Below are 20,850 nucleotides of genomic sequence, written 5' to 3'. Positions count from 1 at the left end.
ATGTCTTTGGTGCCATTTGCACTGCTGTCCCTTTGCAGAGGTGTCTGCCTCTGAGTGAGAGGGTCTGTGCACCTGCCCTTTAAGAGGATGTATGGGTTTCCAGCACCCGTCCATCTCACCAGGGTAGGCTAGGCTGATCTCACAGCCAGCTGTTATGGGGACTACTCTTCCTGGCACTGGATTCCTGGGCCGGGAAAGGGGGCAAATAAGTGGCTACATGTTAAACCTCATGGGAGATAATGGGAGGCCTTCATGGAAGGCCTTACAGATTCAAAAGTAACCACAAAGGACGGTTGGAACATAAAAATTCCTTACTAAAAACAAGTCATGGCATGTGGTCACGTCTTAGACGGGCAGCTTCCTGGACAAAGGTCAGTCTCTGAGTGAGTCTGTTATCTGTTTCCATCTCAGATAACAAGCCTTGGGAATGTCAGAGCGATATCCCTTTTCCAGACCCCTCAGGGCACAGCCTCACACCAGAACATGGGGCAGCAGAACTTCTTATTGTTATCTTGTCCAAATACCATCTCTCTATTTTGTAAATGTTAACTATCCTACACTCACCAATGTAAAATAAGTATGTCTCTTGTTTTACTTTTTATCCGAAATATGAGATTCCCGCACTTTGCTTTCTCTCCCGGTTCTCTAATCTACTACCAATGGATTTCATGCAACCCCTACCTTATGCCTTCTCCTTTGAGTCTAGTGCAGTGGTTGGCAAACTCATTAGTCAACAGAGCCAAATATCAACAGTACACATTTGAAGTTTCTTTTGAGAGCCAAATTTTTTAAACTTAAACTTCTTCTAACGCCACTTTTTCAAAAGAGATTCACCAGGCCGTGTATTTTGTGGAAGAGCCACACTCAAGGGCCCAAAGAGTCACATGTGGCTCACGAGCCACAGTTTGCCAACCACAGGTCTAGTGTATAAAATAAGCTGTAAAACTGCTATTCTCCAGAGCATTTTCTCAATCTGTTGAGATTTTGCTTCCAGGCAGTTGTCATCAGTTTAATTCAAATAAACTCTTTCAAGACTTTTTCCTAGGCTGGACATTTTTTCATTGACAGGAGCCTGGCATGGGACTAGGACACCTCGCTGCTTAGTGGGGACCACTATAGATATCTCTCTCAATTCTCAACCACCACACACAGGTGTTGGACTAGCTCGTTTTGCATGTTTGCCCCTCCTACCAATCTCAACTTGGCCTCTTTTTCCATCCTTGGTTATAGGAAGCCATTCAGCTACTTTTCAGGTGGTTGTCCAAGATGATTTTTTTTAATAATTTAACTAGAGATTCAGTGCACGGATTAGTGCCTGGGTGGGGTCCCTCAGCCTGGCTAGCAATTGAGGCCATGGGAGGTTGCTCCCACAGCACACTGACTACCAGGGGCAGCTACTGTGTTGAGCATCTTCCCCCTGGTGGTCAGTGTGCATCATAGTGACAAGTCATTCGGCCGTTCATTCGCTTAGGCTTTTATATATATAGATTGTAATTTTGAGGTGGTGAGCACAGTACTTACCTACTTCACCATCTTGACTGAACCCTCTAATATGTTATTTTTTTTGTTTGTTTACAACAAAAAGAAGGTCAGTAAATAAAACCAAGATACCTTAAAACACCCCCAATTTAAAATATATTTCTTTATTGACTTCAGAGAGGAAGGGAGGAGAGAGAGAGAGAGAGAAAGAGAGAGAGAGAGAGAGAGAGGAGAGAGAGAGAGAGAGAATATCATTGATTGGCTGCCTCCTGCATACCCCTCATTGGGGATCAAGCCCGCAACCCAGGCATGTGCCCTTGGCTGGAATAGAACCTGGGACCCCTCAGTCCGCAGGCTGATGCTCCATCCACTGAGCCAAGCCAGTTAGGGCCCAATGATTATATTTTGATGGAGGGCAAATGTTCTGTTCTCATAGTTCTAGGGCTGGGGTAGAGCCCCTCAGCTTTCTAACTTGTGACGTAGGACCTGTGTCACCCTGTCACGTTGCCTCTTGGGGATAGGGATGCAGATGCTCCCCAGACAAGCCCCTGTCACCCCTTTAAGAGGAGCCCTAGAGCAGCTGTGTGCTGCAAGAGAATATTAAACCCTGGTCACACCACTCTCTGCAATTAGGCTGATTCCTGGACCTCCCAGCCTCAGTTTCCTCATTTGCACTTGTGGACAACAGCTGTTTTGCAGAGGTGTGAGGGTTAGCCAGATAGCTAGCATTCAGAGTGACAGTGGTTATGATTGCTACCTGCAGGCAGTTCTAGTTTGACTCTCAGGACCTCTCTGATAGCAACCCAACACTCTCAGGGGAAGTTCCTGTGGACACACCTTAATGAGCAACCAAGGTAAGTTATCTGAATGGACCTTTGAAATCTGTAATAAAGGTGAGCAACCATACCTACCAGCTCTCACAAGCATCATTCATATCAGAAGAGTGTTTGTATGGCTCACTGTATCAATCAGGAAGTTATTATATAAATTACCGGGTCTATTGAGAAACTGCCCCTGGGAAGTGCGTGGCCTCTTGTGAAAGAGAAAGTCATTGTATAAATTAATTAACAACTGATCACTTCCCAGGCAGTATGATTTAGAGAAGGTATTACTTAACCCAGACAATACATGAATTTTTAAAGAAAATCAGCTTTCATAGTCCTAGATATATTCTGTATTTTATGACTCAAAGATCCTCTGCATCAAGTAGATTGAAGTTCCAGAGGGCACTTTTTAATATTAAAAGCAAACATAACTGACTTTGTTCAATCTAACTGCATATACTGTGGTTGTGTTTAGAAGAATCTTAGAAGTAGGCATTTAGAATCTCAAATCAAAAGTTCGGACATCAGGATAAGACTTTATTTTTTATTTATTTATTTTTTATTTTATAAAATATATTTTATTTATTTTATACACAGGAAGGGAGAGAGACAGAGAGCTAGAAACATCAATGAGAGAGAGTCATCGATCAGCTGCCTCTTGCACACATCCTACTGGGGATGTGCCCGCAACCAAGGTACATGCCCTTGACCGGAATTGAACCCGGGTCCTTTCAGTCCCCAAGCCGACGCTCTATCCATTGAGCCAAACCGGTTTCGGCCAGGATAAGACTTTAAACATATGCTCATTGTCTCTTAGATTAGACATTCACTGTCTACCTGTGGAAGATAAAAACAAAACAAAAAACTCAGATTAGGACCAAGGACTCCTGCAAGAAAACAGATTCCAGCATGAAGAGCCCTCAGAAATTAGGCCGCTGTGTGCCCTGATGTAAAAAAAGGAAGAGACTGTGAATATATGTCATTGGGTTCCTATTTAATCTGTGTGGTTTTTCCCCCTCCTTTGCTAATTTATCTGGACTCTGTTGTTGAATCTAAAGTGCTTCCTTTTTAACAGAAGGTGAAAGCTGACCAGGAGTGCCAGTTAGAAACTAGAACAAGCAAGGTGCTCTTCTCAGCAGTTTCAGTGTCGTCATGCAAAAGACAGTAACCCACCCTAACCGGTTTGGCTCAGTGGGCAGAGCGTTGGCCTGTGGACTGAAGGGTCCCAGGATCAATTCTGGTCAAGGGCATGTACTTGGGTTACGGGTGCATCCCCAGTGGGAGGTGTGCAGGACGCAGCTGATGGATGTTTCTCTCTCATCGATGTTTCTAACTCTCTATCCCTCTCTCTTCCTCTTTGTAAAAAATCAATAAAATATCTTAAAAAAAAAAAAAAGACAGTAGTCCATGCTCACTCTCACCCTTACCTATAAAGATGTGAACACACAATAAGACAGATTCCAGATTCAGAATGGATTGCTGTTTGCAGAAAAATTACACATTTTCTTCTAGACTCCTTTTTTATTCTGTAAAGAAAAGTATGTAATTTATGAATATGAGGCCTGCAAACACTGGGTGTATGTTAATGGAACCAATACAAATTAGAGGTAATTGGGTTTTGTGTCCATTTCTCAGATAGGTAACTGTCAAGAATATCCTAGAAGGGAGTTCAGCATTCAATGAGAGGTTGTGTTATAGTTGTTTTCTCCCGTTTAAAAATTTTAATGCACTCATGTTCAGATGTAAAAGTTATTTATTTCTAAATATCAAGTATTGAAGCTAGTAAACAATAAACTTAAAAATAGAGAACATTTGAGATCATCCTTATAATATCACCATCTCTCACCTGAATTTTGATATCCTTAAGTGGAGGGAATAAAATTACATTCCACAAAATGTCATGGATTTGTATAGACTTTGAAAATGTAACATATTGGGTTTTTTTTTGTGTGTGAAAATAATGAAGAAAAAATTAAATGTGCTTTTTAAAGGATTATATAGTTCTGTCTGAAGCAATTCAAACACAAAGCTTTATTAACCTGTGGGTAGGAGTCAGCAATAGTTAACCATACCTGGCTGTTTTCCAGTATAAAACAAAGCTGTAGGTCTCACAAGTTAACTGTTTTTCCCCATTTCCCCGTAGAAATACAAAGTCCAGACAAGAGGTTCGGTTTCGTTAATAAAGCTTTTCTTACAATTCTCCTTAGGTTTATGGGTGTCACACTGCCACCCCGTGGGCACGAGGCTTCCCGGCTCCTGGGGAAGGCTTAACCTCTGTGTTCACTAGCACTCCACCTAAAATCTATGCAGGCCCATCCTTTGTAACAAAAGTAACACAGGTGGGTCCTGGAAATATCAGGGGGAACTCTTTGAAAAGTATATGATCACCTAACCACTATGTGTACACCTAAAACAGATGCAAAATAATATTGAATGTAAACTGTAATTAAAAAAATTTTAAAGGGTACCATTGGGATGGGGGATTTTAATAATGGTGGAGACTATGCATATGGGAGGGGGGGCAAGGAGAATATGGGGTACCTCTGCACTTTCCTCTTAATTTTGCTGGGAACCTAAAATTCCTCTAAAATAACAATAATAACAACAATAATAATAGTCTTTAAAATATCATACACACACACAAAGCAGGGCAATAGTGTATGTGTGCGTGTATACATGTATATGTGTAATAGCTTTAAAATTAATATATGTGAAATTTCAGGCATTGTCCACCCTGTAGGAATTAAAAGAATAACTGTTTCCTACTAAAATGAAACTATGTAAAATGATAGTTACTGCTTAAGCCAATTTAAAAATACAGAGCTATCCTTCAAGAGAAACTAAGAAACTCATCCCAGGAAGTGGGCTTTTCTAGAATTGCCTTCTGAGCTAAGTCCCAATCTAGGATGACCAACTGTCAAAGTTTTCTCAGAACAAAGGGCTTTCAGTGTTAAAACTGGAAAGTTCTGAGGGGAAAAAAAGAAAAAGAAAAAAAAAAAAGAAAAAAGCTGATCACCCTAAGTATGACACATATTGGTTTCTTGCCCAGGGATTTTAACATTCTTAGTTTCAAGTAATTTGTCGTAGACTTATGGGAAATCATAGTAATCTAGTTAGGGTAAAAGTAGAGCCTGATGAATTAAAGTAAGTAGAGCCCATGTCATTAGCAGCATTATTCATAAGAGCCCCAAAGTGGAAGCCATCCAGAAGTCTGCCAACTGTTGAGTGGATTAATAAAATGTGGTATTTGCATATAATGGAATATTACTCAGCAATAAAAGGGAATGAAGTACTGACACATGCTACAACATAGATAAACCTCAAAGACATTAGTATTAAGTGAAAAAAGCCAATCACAAAAGCCACATGTATGATCCCATTTATATGAAATGTCCAAAATAGACAAATCTGTGGAAACAGTAAGTAGATTAGTGGTTGTCAAGGGTTGAGGGGAGGGGGTCTGGGGAAGGACTGCTCAAGTGTAGGAAATTCCTTTTTGAATGATGAAAACATTCTCAGATTAGATAGCAGTGGTGATTGCTCAACTCTGTAAATATACTAAAAGCCACTGAATAGCACACTCTAAAAGGGTGGATTGTATAGTATGTGCATCATATTTCAATAAAGCTGTTTGAGTAAATAGGTCCTTGGGCTCCTCTAAACTTTAATGGGTAGTACTAAATAAAACGCATACACTTCCCCTTTATAAAGGACCATTCTACTTAGATATTCCAGTCCAAGAAGATGATGAATGCAGATAGTCTACTGCATATATTACCTGGCGAAAGGCAGTTTAATATCAAAGTTATGGTTCAAGTTAAGGTTATAGACTTTAGGCTCAGATGAATATGGATTTCAGTCCCAATTCTGCTTTCTCCCATCTATGGGAAGCCAAGAAACTTTTTGAACCTTCTCAGGACTCAGTTTTCTCAACTGTAAAATGAATATGCTAATAGTTATTTTATTGAACAGTAAAAGAATGAAATGAGATAATTCACATAAATCACTTCTCAGTGTGTAGCCCACAGACACTGCTCATGAAGGGTATGTGAAGAGATGCGCCTCATGCTTGCAGCAGCTATGATTCTCTGTCAATCCGAAATGGTTGTAGAAGAAAACCAACGGCACCATTTTGCAGTATACATATATTTCAAAATAGAAAAATTAAACTTTGATATATAACTATAACTCAAATAGCATACATATCTTCAAAGCTCCCATTGTCGACTCTCTCTTCCTTAATGGTTATCTTTTTTAAAAAAACTATATTTTATTGATTTCTTACAGAGAGGAAAGGAGAGAATAAAGAGTTAGAAACATCGATGAGAGAGAAACATCAATCAGCTGCCTCTTGTACACTCCCTACTGGGGATGTGCCCTCAACCAAGGTATATGCCCTTGACCGGAATCAAACCTGGGACCCTTCAGTCTGCAGGCTGACGCTCTACCACTGAGCCAAACCGATTAGGGCAATGGTTATCTTTCTAACAGATACCTGATTGAGGCCCCCAAAGCCCTTAACCTCCCTCTCAGCAGGCTTCCTTGGTGACACTGTAGCTCTGTACTGCCCTATGCTGCCTGGTATTAATGCTCTGATGCCTGTGGTTAGAACTCACCTGTTTCTCCAAGGTCAGTCTTTGGAATAGAAAAGTAAGCCTATTTTAAATCATGTTGTAAATATATTTCAGTAACATTAAATTACATTATTTAATGTTTAATTATATAGTACATTATAAATAACAAAATATTAATTATATTTTGATAACATCTAATTAAAATATTTAGAACACTTGATAATATAAACACTTAAATATTTAAAGAAATGTTAATGGTTTTAAAGATGAGGTTATATTATTCTATTCCCCTGTTTTAGAGGGGTTTTAAAACCCCTTTGTGTTGGGAAATTTTTTGGGTACAATTGGAACCTTTGCCTGACATATATGTCGCAATATCTGCAAATGCAGTGCTGCAGATAAAGACATGCCGATCTTTGCTAATCTGAAGTCCTGGTTTCCTAGTTCTTCATCTGCTCTGAGTTTAACCAGTGTGCCTATTATCATAATAGCAATAAGAATTTCTAAAAGAAACACCTTGTCCTCACTTGTGATCTTTACTTACAAGTTGTCAAAGTGCTCTCACTGAAAGTATGTGAGAGAAATGGAGAAAACTTCTAAAGAAAACAATGTGTGAATATTTTAAATTTGTGAGCAGGTAAACTTGTTATATAAGAAAAGACTAGTTCACTGTAGCAATTAAAATCACAATAATACAACTCACTTAGTAACATAATTATATAAAGTTTACATAATGTTTTATCTAAAAAGCAACCTGCCAACGTAACCCTCTAGCCCTGCAAACCTGTCATTTTCTCTATTTAGAACTTATTACCATATGACATAACTTAATTCGTGTTTTACCTATTTATACCTGCTTTCTCCTCCTCTGGCCTGCCCACGTGGGGACAAGATGTTTAACTATTTGGTTCACTGTTGTCTTCGCAGTGCCTTGCGTGATTTTTGGCAGGTAGTAGGCCCTCAATAACTGTTGAATATTCATTCAACAGGTCATTATGACTAATTTAAGCCTTAACTGGAACAACCTGAATATCTAAAGTGATAAAATTCTTAAGTAGGTGAAGAAATTGATTAAGAACTTACCACGTGGCAGATACTAAAACTTTGAGACTGAATCTGTCTGTTATTATCTCCATTTACAGATGAGGAATTGAGACCAACAGAACTTAGGTAGCTAATTCCCAAGCTCACTTAGCTCATGGATGGAACCAGGATTGGACATAGGCTAATATGGGAATCTGTGTTCTAATCACTTGTACTATTTCCAGGAGAGAGAAAAGGTAAGTGCTCTGGCATTAGAGACCTGTTGTGAGGGATAAGATAAATAAAGTTCTTTGAAATCTAATACCATGTCTACCACCTAGTAAACTCTCCATACATATCAAGGGTCAAGGACCATTTCCTAATTTACCAAGAACAATAATTATTGAAGCAAGGAAATTTGAAAGAGTCCCATTCTACTCTTTCCTAGGTGAACTTTGATGTGCTATTGGAAGGACATTTTTAAGTATGAAGTCAATATTCAAGCTAATTGGTTTTATGCTCAGTCTAATGAGTCATAAATAGTAAATATTCATGAATTACATAATTAGTTATTAGTAGGGTTTCTTTTTAAAATAAATTGATTTCTCAGTATCTATAACAAGGCCAGTGTTGGAGTTTTCCCCACATCAATCACAGCTTAATAATTATAATTATGATCAAACATTGCTTTTAAAAAAAATCTTTATTGTTGAGATTATTACAGATGTCCCTCTTTTTTCCTCCCATTGCCCCTCTCCACCCAATTCCTGCCCTGCCCCAGGCCTTTGCCACTCTATTGTCTGTGTCCACAGGTAATGCATATTTGCATATAAGGTCTTTGTTTAATCTCTTCCGGTCCCCCATCCTTTCTGTTCTATTTCCATGTCTCTGTTTCTATTTTATTCACCAGTTTATTCTGTTCATTAGATTTCTTATTTGTTTATTTTGATTTTTAGATTCAATTGTTGATAGGTTTGTATTTGTTGCCATTTTGTTGTTCATAGTTTTGAACAGAGAGATTTTCAGATTCCTCCTCTTTGTATTGGATTTGGAGGTGCCCAGGTGAGGCCCAGCTCTGAAGCAAGGCAGGCTGGTGCTGGTGCTGGGTCTTGGATCTTTTATTGATAGGTTTTGGGCTCCCTTACCCAGCTGCAGCTTGTTTGAGAGATTTTAGCCTGAGCAAGTACAGGCCATTCATATGCAAAAGCTGCTGCACACAGCTTGGGTAGGGTTATAAATTGCATGAGGCAGGGTCTTAGGGAATCGCCGGGGTGGAGCAAACAGAAATAGCTGCCAGTCAGCCCTGTGACCAGGGAGGCCTCAGCATAGGAACAATGATCCCTGTGAGCACTCTGTCTGGAGAAAGCTGCCCCTAAATTTCTGCCCCAATGCCAGACATTGTGGCATTGGTATGTGTCTGTGCCCCCCAAAGCCTCACCCTGGTGCTGACACTCAGAGGAAGCAGGACCTTGTAAGATCAGTTCATGGTGCTGGCCTTTAAGAGGAACAGCTGGGTCTCTAGCAACCGCTGTGTCACTGAGCCCCAATCCGCACTGGTTTTTATAGCTCATGGTTCTTTCTGCCCATAGGGACTTCTTTTTCCACATCTGGGACCCTGGGCTGGGCATCTGGTGTGAGGCTGGGACCCTTTGCTTCTCTTGGGCAGCCTTTTTAGAGATGATCTCCCTTCTGATTAAAAAAGCAGCCCACGTGGGTGCCAGCCCAGTCCATTCTGTGCCTCCACATCTCCTACCAGTCTCAGCGTGCTTTCTTCTTTACTTCTCTAGTTGTAGGACTTGCATTCAGCCAGCTTTCCAGTGGTTCTGGATGATGGTTGTTCTGTATTTAGTTGCAATTTTGATGTGGTTGTGGGAGGCCGTGAGTACAGACATTTACCTACGCTGTCATCTTCTGTCTCCCTGATCACACATTTCTAAAGTCTATGACCTCATTGAAAGACGAAGTCCTGGGGCTTGGTTCTCAAGGTCAAAGTTTCTGCCTCCCTCAGCTGAGGTTCCCTGTCTGAACAAGCTCCGTTCATGCTTTCCCTGCCCTCTGACCACTATCTGTCCTTGGGCAGTGACTTTGTTTTTGTGTGTCTATTTCATGCCTGAACGAGGGTTTGAAACAGCAGCAATTCCGGCCCAAGCAGTGTTGGCAGGGGAGTGTGGGGCAATCTGCAAGGTCATTGGTGGTGCTCTGCAGTGTGGTCCTTGGGCCTCAGCACCCCAAGGGCTGGGGAAACTGCATGAACAGCAAAGGTTGGGGCACTCTTGAGGGAGGAGAACAGTGAAAACTCTGCTGTAGACTCTGGTTCCTTCATATCTGAGGGTTGGGAGGAGGGGGAAAGGTTCAGAAGCCTGACTTTGCTTTTGAAAAACTCCTAACTTTATTACGGATGCCCTTTCCACTTCAGGGCTAACTTTGCCTTCAAATGCTTAACATGATTATCCAGCATCTGGTCTCAAGGTCTAGAAATACCTTCCATGAAGACAGTGTCTTTTAATCTACAATTACATTCTAAAGGCTCCAAGATGCAAATACTTAGGAGATTTAACAAATAGAAAGCACTGCTTTTGTTAGGAACAGGAGTATAGAAGGTGCCTGGAAGTAGTGGAGGTAGGTCACTTTAAAACTACGGGCAAACCATAGGGGTGACAGCAAGTAGAAAGCAAGCATTCGCCTTGGAGACTAGTAGATCTGACTGCAAAAATTCAGCCATCAGCTAGGGCGCAGGAACTAGGTGTCAAAGAACAGATTATTTGTAAAGATAGAAACTTGGAGAGATGTCTAGCAGAAGTTTGCGGAACCCCACACTCTGGGCAGAAGCTCAATAAATGGAAGTGTGTCACAAGGTTAAAGTGAGAAATCCAGCAGAGTTGACTCAGTGTGGTCTTCACCTATGGAATGAGGTGCCTTACATTCTGAGCAGTGGTAGGACTGAGAGTCCAGATAGGGAGTGTGGGTGAGTTCGTTCACTTGTGAGAAGTTGGAGGCTATTGGTGCAAGGGGTCAGAGGAGGCAGACCAGGAAGGTACTATGAGATGTAATCATTTTTTTGTGTGTGAAATCACACTTTAAATACTGTAATAAACTAACATCCTTTTGTCCAGCCAGCATAGCTCAGTGGTTGAGTGTCGACCTAATAACCAGAAGGTCATGGTTTGATTCCAGGTCAGAGCACATGCCTTGGTTGTGCGCTTGATCCCCAGAGTGGGGCATACAGGGGGCAGCCTATCAATGATTTTCTCTCATCATTGATGTTTCTGTATCTCTCTCCCTCTCCCTTCCTCTCTGAAATCAATAACAATAATAACAACAACAACCACAACAAAAAGAGGTGGGGTCTAATTCCTCTCTCCTTGAATTTGGGCAGTTTTGTGACTCTGGAAATCAAGGAAATGCAGCAAAAATAACTGTGATTTCTAAAACGGAATCATAAATGACAACACAGCTTAACACTGGAATGCTGCCACCAAAGATCCAAGCTCCCAAGTACACAGTTCAATTGCTTGGAGAACATCAGGCTACGGAGAAGTCCAACGAAGCACACATGGAGAAATCACCTGGAGAAGATATGTGAATGAATTGATCCAGTATTACATTATTGGGCTTTTAGTTTGTTTCCCATATTTTGCAAACATGAGTAATTCTGCAACAAATATCTTTGAACACACTCCATTTCTCACTAGTGCAAATCTGTGTGTTGGTTAAATTCCAAAAATGAGAATAAGCACAAAATCTTGAATTTGAAGGAACTTGACTTAAAAAAAAATGAACTAAGGTCTTCCTGGAAATACTTGGTAAGTTACAAATACTATTTGTGCTAATCAGGGAAAAGGCATTGGCAATGCAGTGAAGAAGATAAGTTTTGTTGGGGGTGAGAAAATACTCCAAAGGTAGACCCTCCTCTAATTTAAAAGTATATTTTGTAGAAAGAGGACCATATTCCTCTGACCAAGAAATCAAATGGTTGTATATTTTTAAATTTACATTCTTTAAAATTCAGGAGGAAAAGCAGGTAGATGAAAAAAGGTTTTCAAGAAAACAAGTTTTAGGGGTCAGTTTTGGAGTCAATACCATTCATCTTTACAATGTACATCAGTTTTGTTTTTTAAAAATATATTTTATTGATTTTTTACAGAGAGGAAGGGAGAGAGGTAGAGAGTTAGAAACATCAATGAGAGAGAAACATCGATCAACTGCCTCCTGCACACCCCCTAATGGTGATGTGCCCACAACCAAGGTACATACCCTTGACAGGAATTGAACCTGGGACCTTTCAGTCCGCAGGCCGATACTCTATCCACTGAGCCAAACTGGTTTCGGCATGTACATCAGTTTTGTCAACATTTACTAAAAGATGTTCAACTCAAAACAAAACCTTATGCATGTATTGCTTAAGAGGAGAACCTCATGCCATTAAGGGAAGGTTAAGTATATTATTATCATTTATTTAAAAAGACAAGGAATTTTATCTGATACCTTAGATTGCCATGAGAAAAACACCAACACAAAAATATCTGACCTGAAAGAGTTAACCCTCAGGAGCCTAAGAAGTATTTTCCTAGAATGACTCACTGCTGTACTTTGCAGATTTCAAATTCTTTGTTTAAACTTCAGCTTAACTTTATCTTGATGCTGGGCTAATTGAAATTTTTACAATATTTCCTTTTGAAGACAGTTACACTTGTGCATATCTTAGGTCTCTGTGATGGCTAGTTCCAGCTCTCTGTCTCACTAGACCTGATAAGGCAGCCTTTTAGTTAATATGTAGTGAACTTCTGAAAGCACTCTACCAAACCTCCTTTCCTTTACCTCACCCTCCCCGTATTTGCCTGCTAATTCCATCTTTGTTTGCTTTTTCATTTTAAAATATGCTCTTGGTTTCAAAGGGTTCTGTTTTTCCCTCTCTGCCTCATCGTGTGATTTAGGCGCTTCCATTTTTCTTATAATTTTTTAAAATTATAATAATGCTACTCTTGGCTGAAGTCTAGGTGGTGAAAACCCCGTTTCCTGCATAGCTGAACCAACCAAGAAGGTGACGTGGTGGGTGATGCGGGTTTGGGACAGTGCACCCATCACACGCTCCCACTTCGTTGACTTCCCATGCGAAGCGCGCTCCTAACCTTTAGTCCGTGGGTGATTTCCTTCATGGGAGTCAAACAAAGCTAAGTGACGAAATGGCTGTTATGGGCATATGACAAGCTATCTAGGATCCAAAGGTCTAAACTAAAAGGCCCCAGTATATTATTGAAAAAAAAAACACACAAAACCACCCGCCTCTCTTTCAACTGGAGTGATGAAACCCGAAGAATTCACATAGCGAAATGGAGGAAATCAGCAGGCGCATCTGAGGTTCCGCCGCTGGTGGAGTGATGAAGAGCAGTTACTGGCTTCTCCTGACACTGGTCCATGCCGTGGCTCTTGGCTGCCTATGGATTTCTGTGGGTCAGTGCACAGTGCTCAACAGCTGCCTACAGTCATGTGTAACTAACCTGGTAAGTTTTACCCGTCTTGCTATTTGTCTTGGTGGGAACTACAACATAGCATTCAGCTTGTTATAACGGTTTGAATTATTTTCATTTTATAGGAAATCTTCTCATGAGGAATATTGTGGTTTGTTTTCAAAGTAAGTTAGGGCCATTTATAATTAAAGAAGGTAGGGCAGGCCTATTTTGTTATCTGATCATAGATTTTTTTGGGGGGAGGACTGGGATTAGAGTAAAGGAGGATTCAATACAATCAATTTTGCATGCTTTAAAAATTATAATTTAAAAACTCATTTATTACAAAGTCGTTGGTATTTGTCTTGAAGCACGAAGGAGGTTTGGACCCAGGGCAATGCCCTCTCCTATAAGCATCAATGCTGTTTACAGTGGGATGGATGACTGTATGGGGAGGTGGGTGACCCAGGCAGCAGATGCAGGGCCCTAGAGAACAACATTTTATTTTAAAAGCGAGAATTGTTTGTATTGTCCTTTGTTGCTTTCTGTGCATTTGTAATTTTTCAGTAATGAGGCTTTAAAAAAAATTAATGTTTTCTTCTCATTTCTGGGTATCATCCCTCCTATATTTACTATTTCATATCTTTTTAGGTATTATGCTTTAGTTGTACTTTAAAACACAATGGAATTCACTTTAAAAACCAAAAATATTCTGGCCAGGGAAAGATATACTCATCTGAAGACAAAAGAAATACCATGATAGCTTACATGTGACACTACTTAGAGTCATACTTATGTAATGAAAACACCAAATAAAATACAATGCTCACCCTAAAGAATTAGGGAAAGAAGTCAAGGGTAGATTAGAAAAGAAAATGATTTGTGTTAAAGAAATTGATTTGTGTTACTCTCTTTTTGGTTGAATTTAAAGTATTGTGAACATTATTATGAATAATCGAACTTAAAAAAAAAGTTTGGTGTTTTATATAAATCTTTGCTGAAGACTTCATTGCCATTAATGTAGAATTGTATGCTTTAGGTTTGTAAAGTTGTAATTCAACCTTAAAAGTGGAAAACTGGGACAATTAAATGTTTTCTTTATTAAGAAGTTTTAAAATTTTCTCTGCTTTAAACAAGAATACGTATTCATTGTAAAACATATATATGATAGAGAATAGAGAAAAGGGAAGAACCTTATAAATCCACCACTATTAACTTCTGATTGTATTTTCTTTCAGTATTTCCCCCCAAATGTGTGTATAGTTTTACACACAGTTGTGCCCTCAGCTTTTTCACGTAGTGGTACATATGAGTTTTCCTCTATGCCCTGAAGTTTTAATGGAAACAGGATCTTTAATGTACTTAGAATAGCCCATCATATGATTGTCTTGCCATAATCTGTTAATGTTGCTGCTATCAAAGCTGACGCTGGTTGTTTGCATTAGTTCCTGTTTTATGTATTTGATTATTTTTAGTTACGTCTAGGTTTAGCGTGTCTGTTTGTGTGGGTTTTTTGGTTTCGGGGTTTGGCAGTAGAAGTAGACAGCTTGTTCCTTTGTGGAGTTGCCTTCCGTCCACCACCACCTACAGAGCAGGCCCAGCTGCTGCGGTAGCGGCTGGGGAGACACGGTCTGCAGCCTGCCCGGTGGCCAGGCCGACGGGTCTCCTTCTGGGCCTCCCACGCAGGCTGCAGGGACACAGCGAGGCCACTGGGCAGTGAACACAGCCAGGGTCAGGGGGGAGGATGTGTAAAGTGCTCCAGTGTATTCTATCGTTCGAATCTTTTTTTTTCTTCCTCTGTCCGTTTAGTCTGGGCATTTGCTGGGAAGGTCATCTTTGATTTTACTGGGTAGTTCTTAATACTGAGGCATCTTTGCTTAAAAAAAAAAAAAAAGAAACAAAAGAGTATTATACAAAGGAATGTTCCAAATTGCTGTCCAAAAATGCACAAACCATAGTTCTAGGCTTGAGCATGGGTATTTTACATCAACTGACTTAACATTTTTGAATTATATATGCCACATGCTGCAGAGAACAAAATGTAATATTTTAAAAAATATTTTTATTGATTTCAGAGAGGAAAAAAAAGGGAGAGAGAGATAGAATTATCAATGATGAGAGAGAATCATTGATGGGTATTTCCTGCACGCCCCCTACTGGAGAATGGAGCCTGCAACTGGGTCATGTGCCCTTGACCTGAATCCATCCAGGGATCCTTCAGTCTGAAGGCCAACGCTCTACCCACTGAGCCAAACCAGCTAGGGCCATAATATTCTTCAGAACACTAGAGTTGTGAGATCCTTTATGAAAAAAAAGATTTATGATCAAGTAATTATGGAATTGCTTTTCCCATACTCTCTCTTTGTATATCCACAGGGCACAATAGCATATGAGTGGCTTTGTTTAATTATATTTTTTTCATCTTCTTTGGCAACAACCCCCCCCCCCGCCCCCTTTTTTTTTTAAAGTAACAAATCCCACTGACTGTGGAACTAGTGTTCTATCAATTTAGAATAAGGAGTGCTCTGTTAGAAGTATCAATTCAATTCAGTACGACTTGCAATAGAGTTCAGAAGGTTGTACTATTTAAAAATATAAACATGATTAGTTTTCTTGTATATAATATGTAACTTTACAACAAGATAATGGAATGAAACCAAAATCCAAAAATTCTAGAAATTAGCCCAGTTGGTATGGGTAAAGGAGTAGACAGGCCAGTAAAACAGAATTCAGTTCAGAAATAAGACAATGTACATAAGGGAGTATGGAATATGATAAAGGTAACAATTCAAGTCCAAGTGGGGCTATCAATTTAGAATTAAGAATAACTCTCTCCTTTAGTAGGTGAATGAATAAATTGTGGCACAGCCAGACAATAGAATATTATTCAGAGCAAAAAAGCAATGAACTATCAAGCTATAAGAACACATGAGGAATCTAAATACACATAACTAAGTGAAAGATGCCAACCAGAAAAGGCTACATACTATGTCATTTCAACCCTGTGACATTCCAGAAAACACAAAACTATGGAGACAATGACAAGATCCATGGCTCATAGACGGGGTTTGAGGGAGTCGAGGGAGACAATGGATAAGCAGAGCATAGGGGATTGTTAGAGTAGGGCAAATGCCTGGGGGAAATACTTAAAAAAACCAAACTTAAACTATATGATAGTAAACAGAATATAGTAAGAACAAAGTAGAAAAATGGAAAAAAGTATTACATGTGATAAAATTTTATCAACGCTTATATATAAAAGCATTTAAAATAATTTAAAACATGAATACCTACCTTTAAAAAAAAGAATTATAAATAGCTATAAAATATTTGAAGGTTAACTTCATAGAAACCATAGAAATACATAATAAAAATGAATTACCAACTCTTCTTCTATCAATTTGGTAAAGATAAAAACATTTTGTTGGCAAAGTTTAGATAAACTGGTACTTTCATATACTGTGGTTAGGATGCAAATTGACAGATTTCTAGAAAACATGGATTAATAAATATCAAAATCAAAAGGAAAAATATACTTTTAACCCTGAACATCAAGAAATTTATCTGAAGAGATTATTGCATAAGTAACCAAAGAAATGTTTTCAAAAGACTCTTTATAGCAATTTTGCACCTAATATTATAGATTTCTAAGTGCCTGGCACTGTACTATAATAATTAATGCATCATTTAGTCAAATCCCCCTGAACTTCATGAATTAAGTATTATTTTACTTTTGTCTCAGATGAGAATACTGAGTTTATATAGCACAAGTTAATTTTCAAAATATCACAATGGGAGCAGTGGGATTACAATGCAGATCATTCTGCTGTTTCATTTATTAGGACAGGAAGTAAATGAAATTAGTTCCGGCTGAGGTGGGTAGGAAGAAAACCTTGTGCCAAGAACTAGGCGTTGGGTTAGGAGGACTTGAGACCCAGCACCGGGAGTGTGTGTTTTAAGCAGTTGATTGGGGCAGGAGGAACTCAGGCAAACTGGGCAGCTCCTAACTCCAAAGTGAAGAATGCGAATTTGCTGCAGATTTCACAGGAGGCACCATGCTTTGGTTAAGAGCACAGGCTCTGGGGGCAATTCCTCTCATCGCCCTTCAAATTCTAACTCCTGGGCAATACACTACACCTCCTTGTTGCTCAGCTGTGCAGTGGCCTTCATAACAGTACCTACCTAATGGGTTTTTGAGGTGCTAAATGAGTTGAGTGTAAAACACCTTGCAGAGGGCCTGGAACATAGCAGTTGCTCACAAATTGCTCTTAATAAGACTGTTTGTGTGTGTGTGTGTGTGTGTGTGTTTTAAATCTGAACATAATTCATGTTTTATCCAGAGTTCTTTGTATTGATTAATTGATTAATGTCACAGGCTTGTTTTATATTGTGTGAGACTCTCCACTGCCCTTTACCCCTCCTTATAACCCCCTTTACCATTGCTGAAGAATTCTTAGACATTGAATCTTATAATTTGCACTGGGATTTTGTCTGATTTCATGACTAATTTAATGACTTTAAGCCTTTTGGCTCCTTAATTTCCCACTAGAAAACACTGAGAAGGGAGACAGCACTATTCCAGGAAGCTTTATTTAAAAGAAGGTGTGGTAGTTATTACCGCACACAATATTGAGAGCCGGTGTTCATTACCTGCTTCTTCCTTGCAGGACAGGCATCTGGACAGCGGTCCGCCGAACAATCTGAGTGAACCAGTGAGTAATGGCTTCCATTGTTAAGAACTGTACAGTGTTAGCAATGATTGCAGAAAAGGGGGCAATGGTCAGGTTTTATTACAATAGGGTGTGTCCTAAGTAAAATATTTTTTTTTTTGTCTCTGCTGGACGAAAGACAATAAAAAAATTTAGTTATAAGTGAATGATAGAATATTCGCAGATGAAGTCAGGGACAGTGTTGAAGTCAAGAGAACACAGGCCCAATCCAAGTCCATTATTTTGATTCTACATATTTGCATGGCTTCGAGCAAATTATTTGATATTTCTGAGACTTTGTTTTATTATGTGTTATCTGAGAGGGTTGGGTTGGGCAGTCTCCAATGTTTCTTCTGACCATGACATTTATGGTTTTATTACTTCTCTGCACCTGTACCCATTTATTCAACAAATGCTTAAATGATTCAAAGCACAAGTATGAACTAAGCACTGTGCTAGGTAACAGTGAAACAAATGAAAATGAGAACACATCAACCCCTGGGGCACAGCGAATGCAGTCTTAGAGGGAAACTGAGAGCATTCTAGACCCACCTCAAGAAACAAGGGAAATCTCAGATAAACAACCTAACTAGCCTTCTATTTAAAGGAACTGGAAAAAGAACAACAAAGCCCAAAGGAATGAGAAGAAAAGATCAGAGCAAAAATAAACTAAATAGAATCTAAATAAATAATATAAAAGATCAATGCAATCAAGAGCTGATTCTTGGAAAACATAAATAACATTGATAAGCCTTTCACCAGTCTCATCAAGAAAAGGAGAGAGAGGATCCAAATAAATAAAATCAGAAATGAAAGAGAAGTAACAGCTGACACCACAGAAATACAAAAGATTATGAGAGGAAATATTATGAACAAGTATATGCCAGCAAATTGGACAATCTGGAAGAAATGGATAAATTCCTGGAAACATACAGTCTCTCAAAACTGAGAGAGTGGATGAGCTCACCGGTGGAGAACTTGAAGAACGAGAAGAGAAAAAGTTGAAGATAGAACACAAAATCAAAATGTGTAGGGGTGGGGGAGGAGAAGAGATGGTAAAGAAGGAACTGAGAGGAAGAAGGGACCTGTGGAAGAAATGTCTATACAATCTCAGGCATAGGCAGGTCAAGTACAGTTAGGAGAAATGGACCAAATTGGTCCATAGGAGGCCCAGTCGGTTTTGGGAGAAGGTTTTCAGGACAGTTGTGAGGGGCGAAAGCTGGCCAGCGGGCAGTAGACTTCTCAAACTGTCCGCCCATTCAAGGTTTGATGTGCTGCCTTCTGCCCGAGCGCCAGCTTGAGTTTGGCTTGTCACGTGAGGCCACCCAATGGATCCACGATATGTTCAGTGTTGTGCTGACCTAGACTTGACCTGCTGCCAGCCACCCAGGGGACAGTGTGCTGCCTGAAGTTCGGGTGCTCTCTGGGTTCTTGACCTGCCCGTTCCAGACTGAACTCCACTCAGCACCCCTGCCAACTTTCAGTGAACCACACTGCCCTGCTGTCTGCAGACAGGACAGCTCTGCTTATCACCCCAAAGGTCCCAATTCTTTTGAGGCCACAGATTCCTCGGTAGATTTCTATTCCTAAAACATTATTGCATTTTCAGATGACAAAAGAGTCCCTCTTGTTCAGTCACCATTGTCTCTTCTTGTCTCTTGCAGTGCATCCAAGGATGTCATTTTTGGAACTCTGTAGATCAGGAAAAGTGTGCTTTAAAGTGTGTAAGTGTTCACTGAGTTTCTGTTTGGATACTTATGTTCCCCTTAAGAGAAATGTTGTCTAAGAGGACTCCCGTTTGAGTTTCCATTGGCTTTCATTTAGTTGGCTGACCTAAAGGGAAAGAATGGCAGCCGGAGTGAAACATGGTGATGGGGGGGAAATGACATTACTATTACTCCCAACTGGAGACCATGGGAGGTTAACACAAACCATGACACCCCACCTGGAGATGCCCAATAGTTACCTCCTACAAAGGCCTGTTAGTAGGATGTTAGGTATTTGTTAAATTCCTAGTCCTGCACTTCTCAAATGTCATTATACACTTAACCGGGAATCTTGTTGAAGTGCAGATTCTGATTCAGTGGGTCTAGGAGGACCTGAGATTCTGTACTGATAACAAGCTCCCCAGCTAAGGCAATGCTGGTGGCTCCAGACCCGTACTGGATAGCAGGGCCTTCGGCCATGTCCGAAGTGGATCTGAAAGGAACATAGTAGTAATCTAATCCAGAGGTCATGAGCACCTAGGTTCATCATTAAAATAGGATACGAATCGAATCTCCCTCCTAAAGATAGTGCCTGAAACACGATCATTACTCAATCTTATGGATAAAAACTGGGTAATTTAAAAGTGGGCTGGCTGCTGGGACCGGTTTGGCTCAATGGATAGAGCGTCGGCTTGGGGACTGAAGGGCCTTGGGTTCGATTCCGGTCAAGGGCATGTATTGATACCTTGGTTGCGGGCATATCCCCAGTAGGGGGTGTGCAAGAGGCAGCTGATCGATGACTCTCTCTCATTGATGTTTCTAACTCTCTATCTCTTTCCCTTCCTCGCTATACAAAAATCAATAAAATATATTTAAAAAATAAAATAAAATAAAAGTGGGCTGGCTGTATTGCAGTTGTTCAGGTCAGAGATTAAATCAGTAAGGTTGAGGTAATGTTGGGTAATATCACTTTCTATTAATTGCTCAAATCGTAGCATTGGGGTTTAAATAAGGACATTGGCCTCTTCTATAGTCCTCATAGCTGTTCCTGTATGGTATGTCCTCGTAGATCTTTGTCATAGCAGTTA

The 20,850-nt window shown here is 39.9% G+C and overlaps 1 protein-coding gene across 3 annotated transcripts in view; it reads left to right on the top strand.

The window, feature by feature from the left end:
- The first annotated feature begins 12,823 nt into the window (after window positions 1-12,823).
- ROS1 (ROS proto-oncogene 1, receptor tyrosine kinase) overlaps window positions 12,824-20,850 on the top strand; it is an 89,458-nt gene continuing 81,431 nt past the window's right edge. Inside the window, exons 1-3 of one of the 3 annotated variants that reach the window (XM_036414747.2) lie at window positions 12,825-13,401; window positions 18,015-18,059; window positions 19,721-19,780. In XM_036414747.2, the coding sequence (XP_036270640.1) occupies window positions 13,279-13,401; window positions 18,015-18,059; window positions 19,721-19,780 (228 nt within the window). In that variant the 5' untranslated portion in view covers window positions 12,825-13,278. Of the gene's footprint in view, window positions 13,402-18,014; window positions 18,060-19,720; window positions 19,781-20,850 lie in introns of all 3 variants that reach the window. The other 2 variants (XM_036414748.2, XM_036414749.2) reach the window with 2 other exon arrangements.

The sequence above is a fragment of the Pipistrellus kuhlii genome, unplaced genomic scaffold (assembly GCF_014108245.1).
Source record: "Pipistrellus kuhlii isolate mPipKuh1 unplaced genomic scaffold, mPipKuh1.p scaffold_m20_p_5, whole genome shotgun sequence".
Lineage (NCBI taxonomy): Eukaryota > Metazoa > Chordata > Mammalia > Chiroptera > Vespertilionidae > Pipistrellus > Pipistrellus kuhlii.
This window is presented reverse-complemented; position numbering and strand designations above follow the sequence as displayed.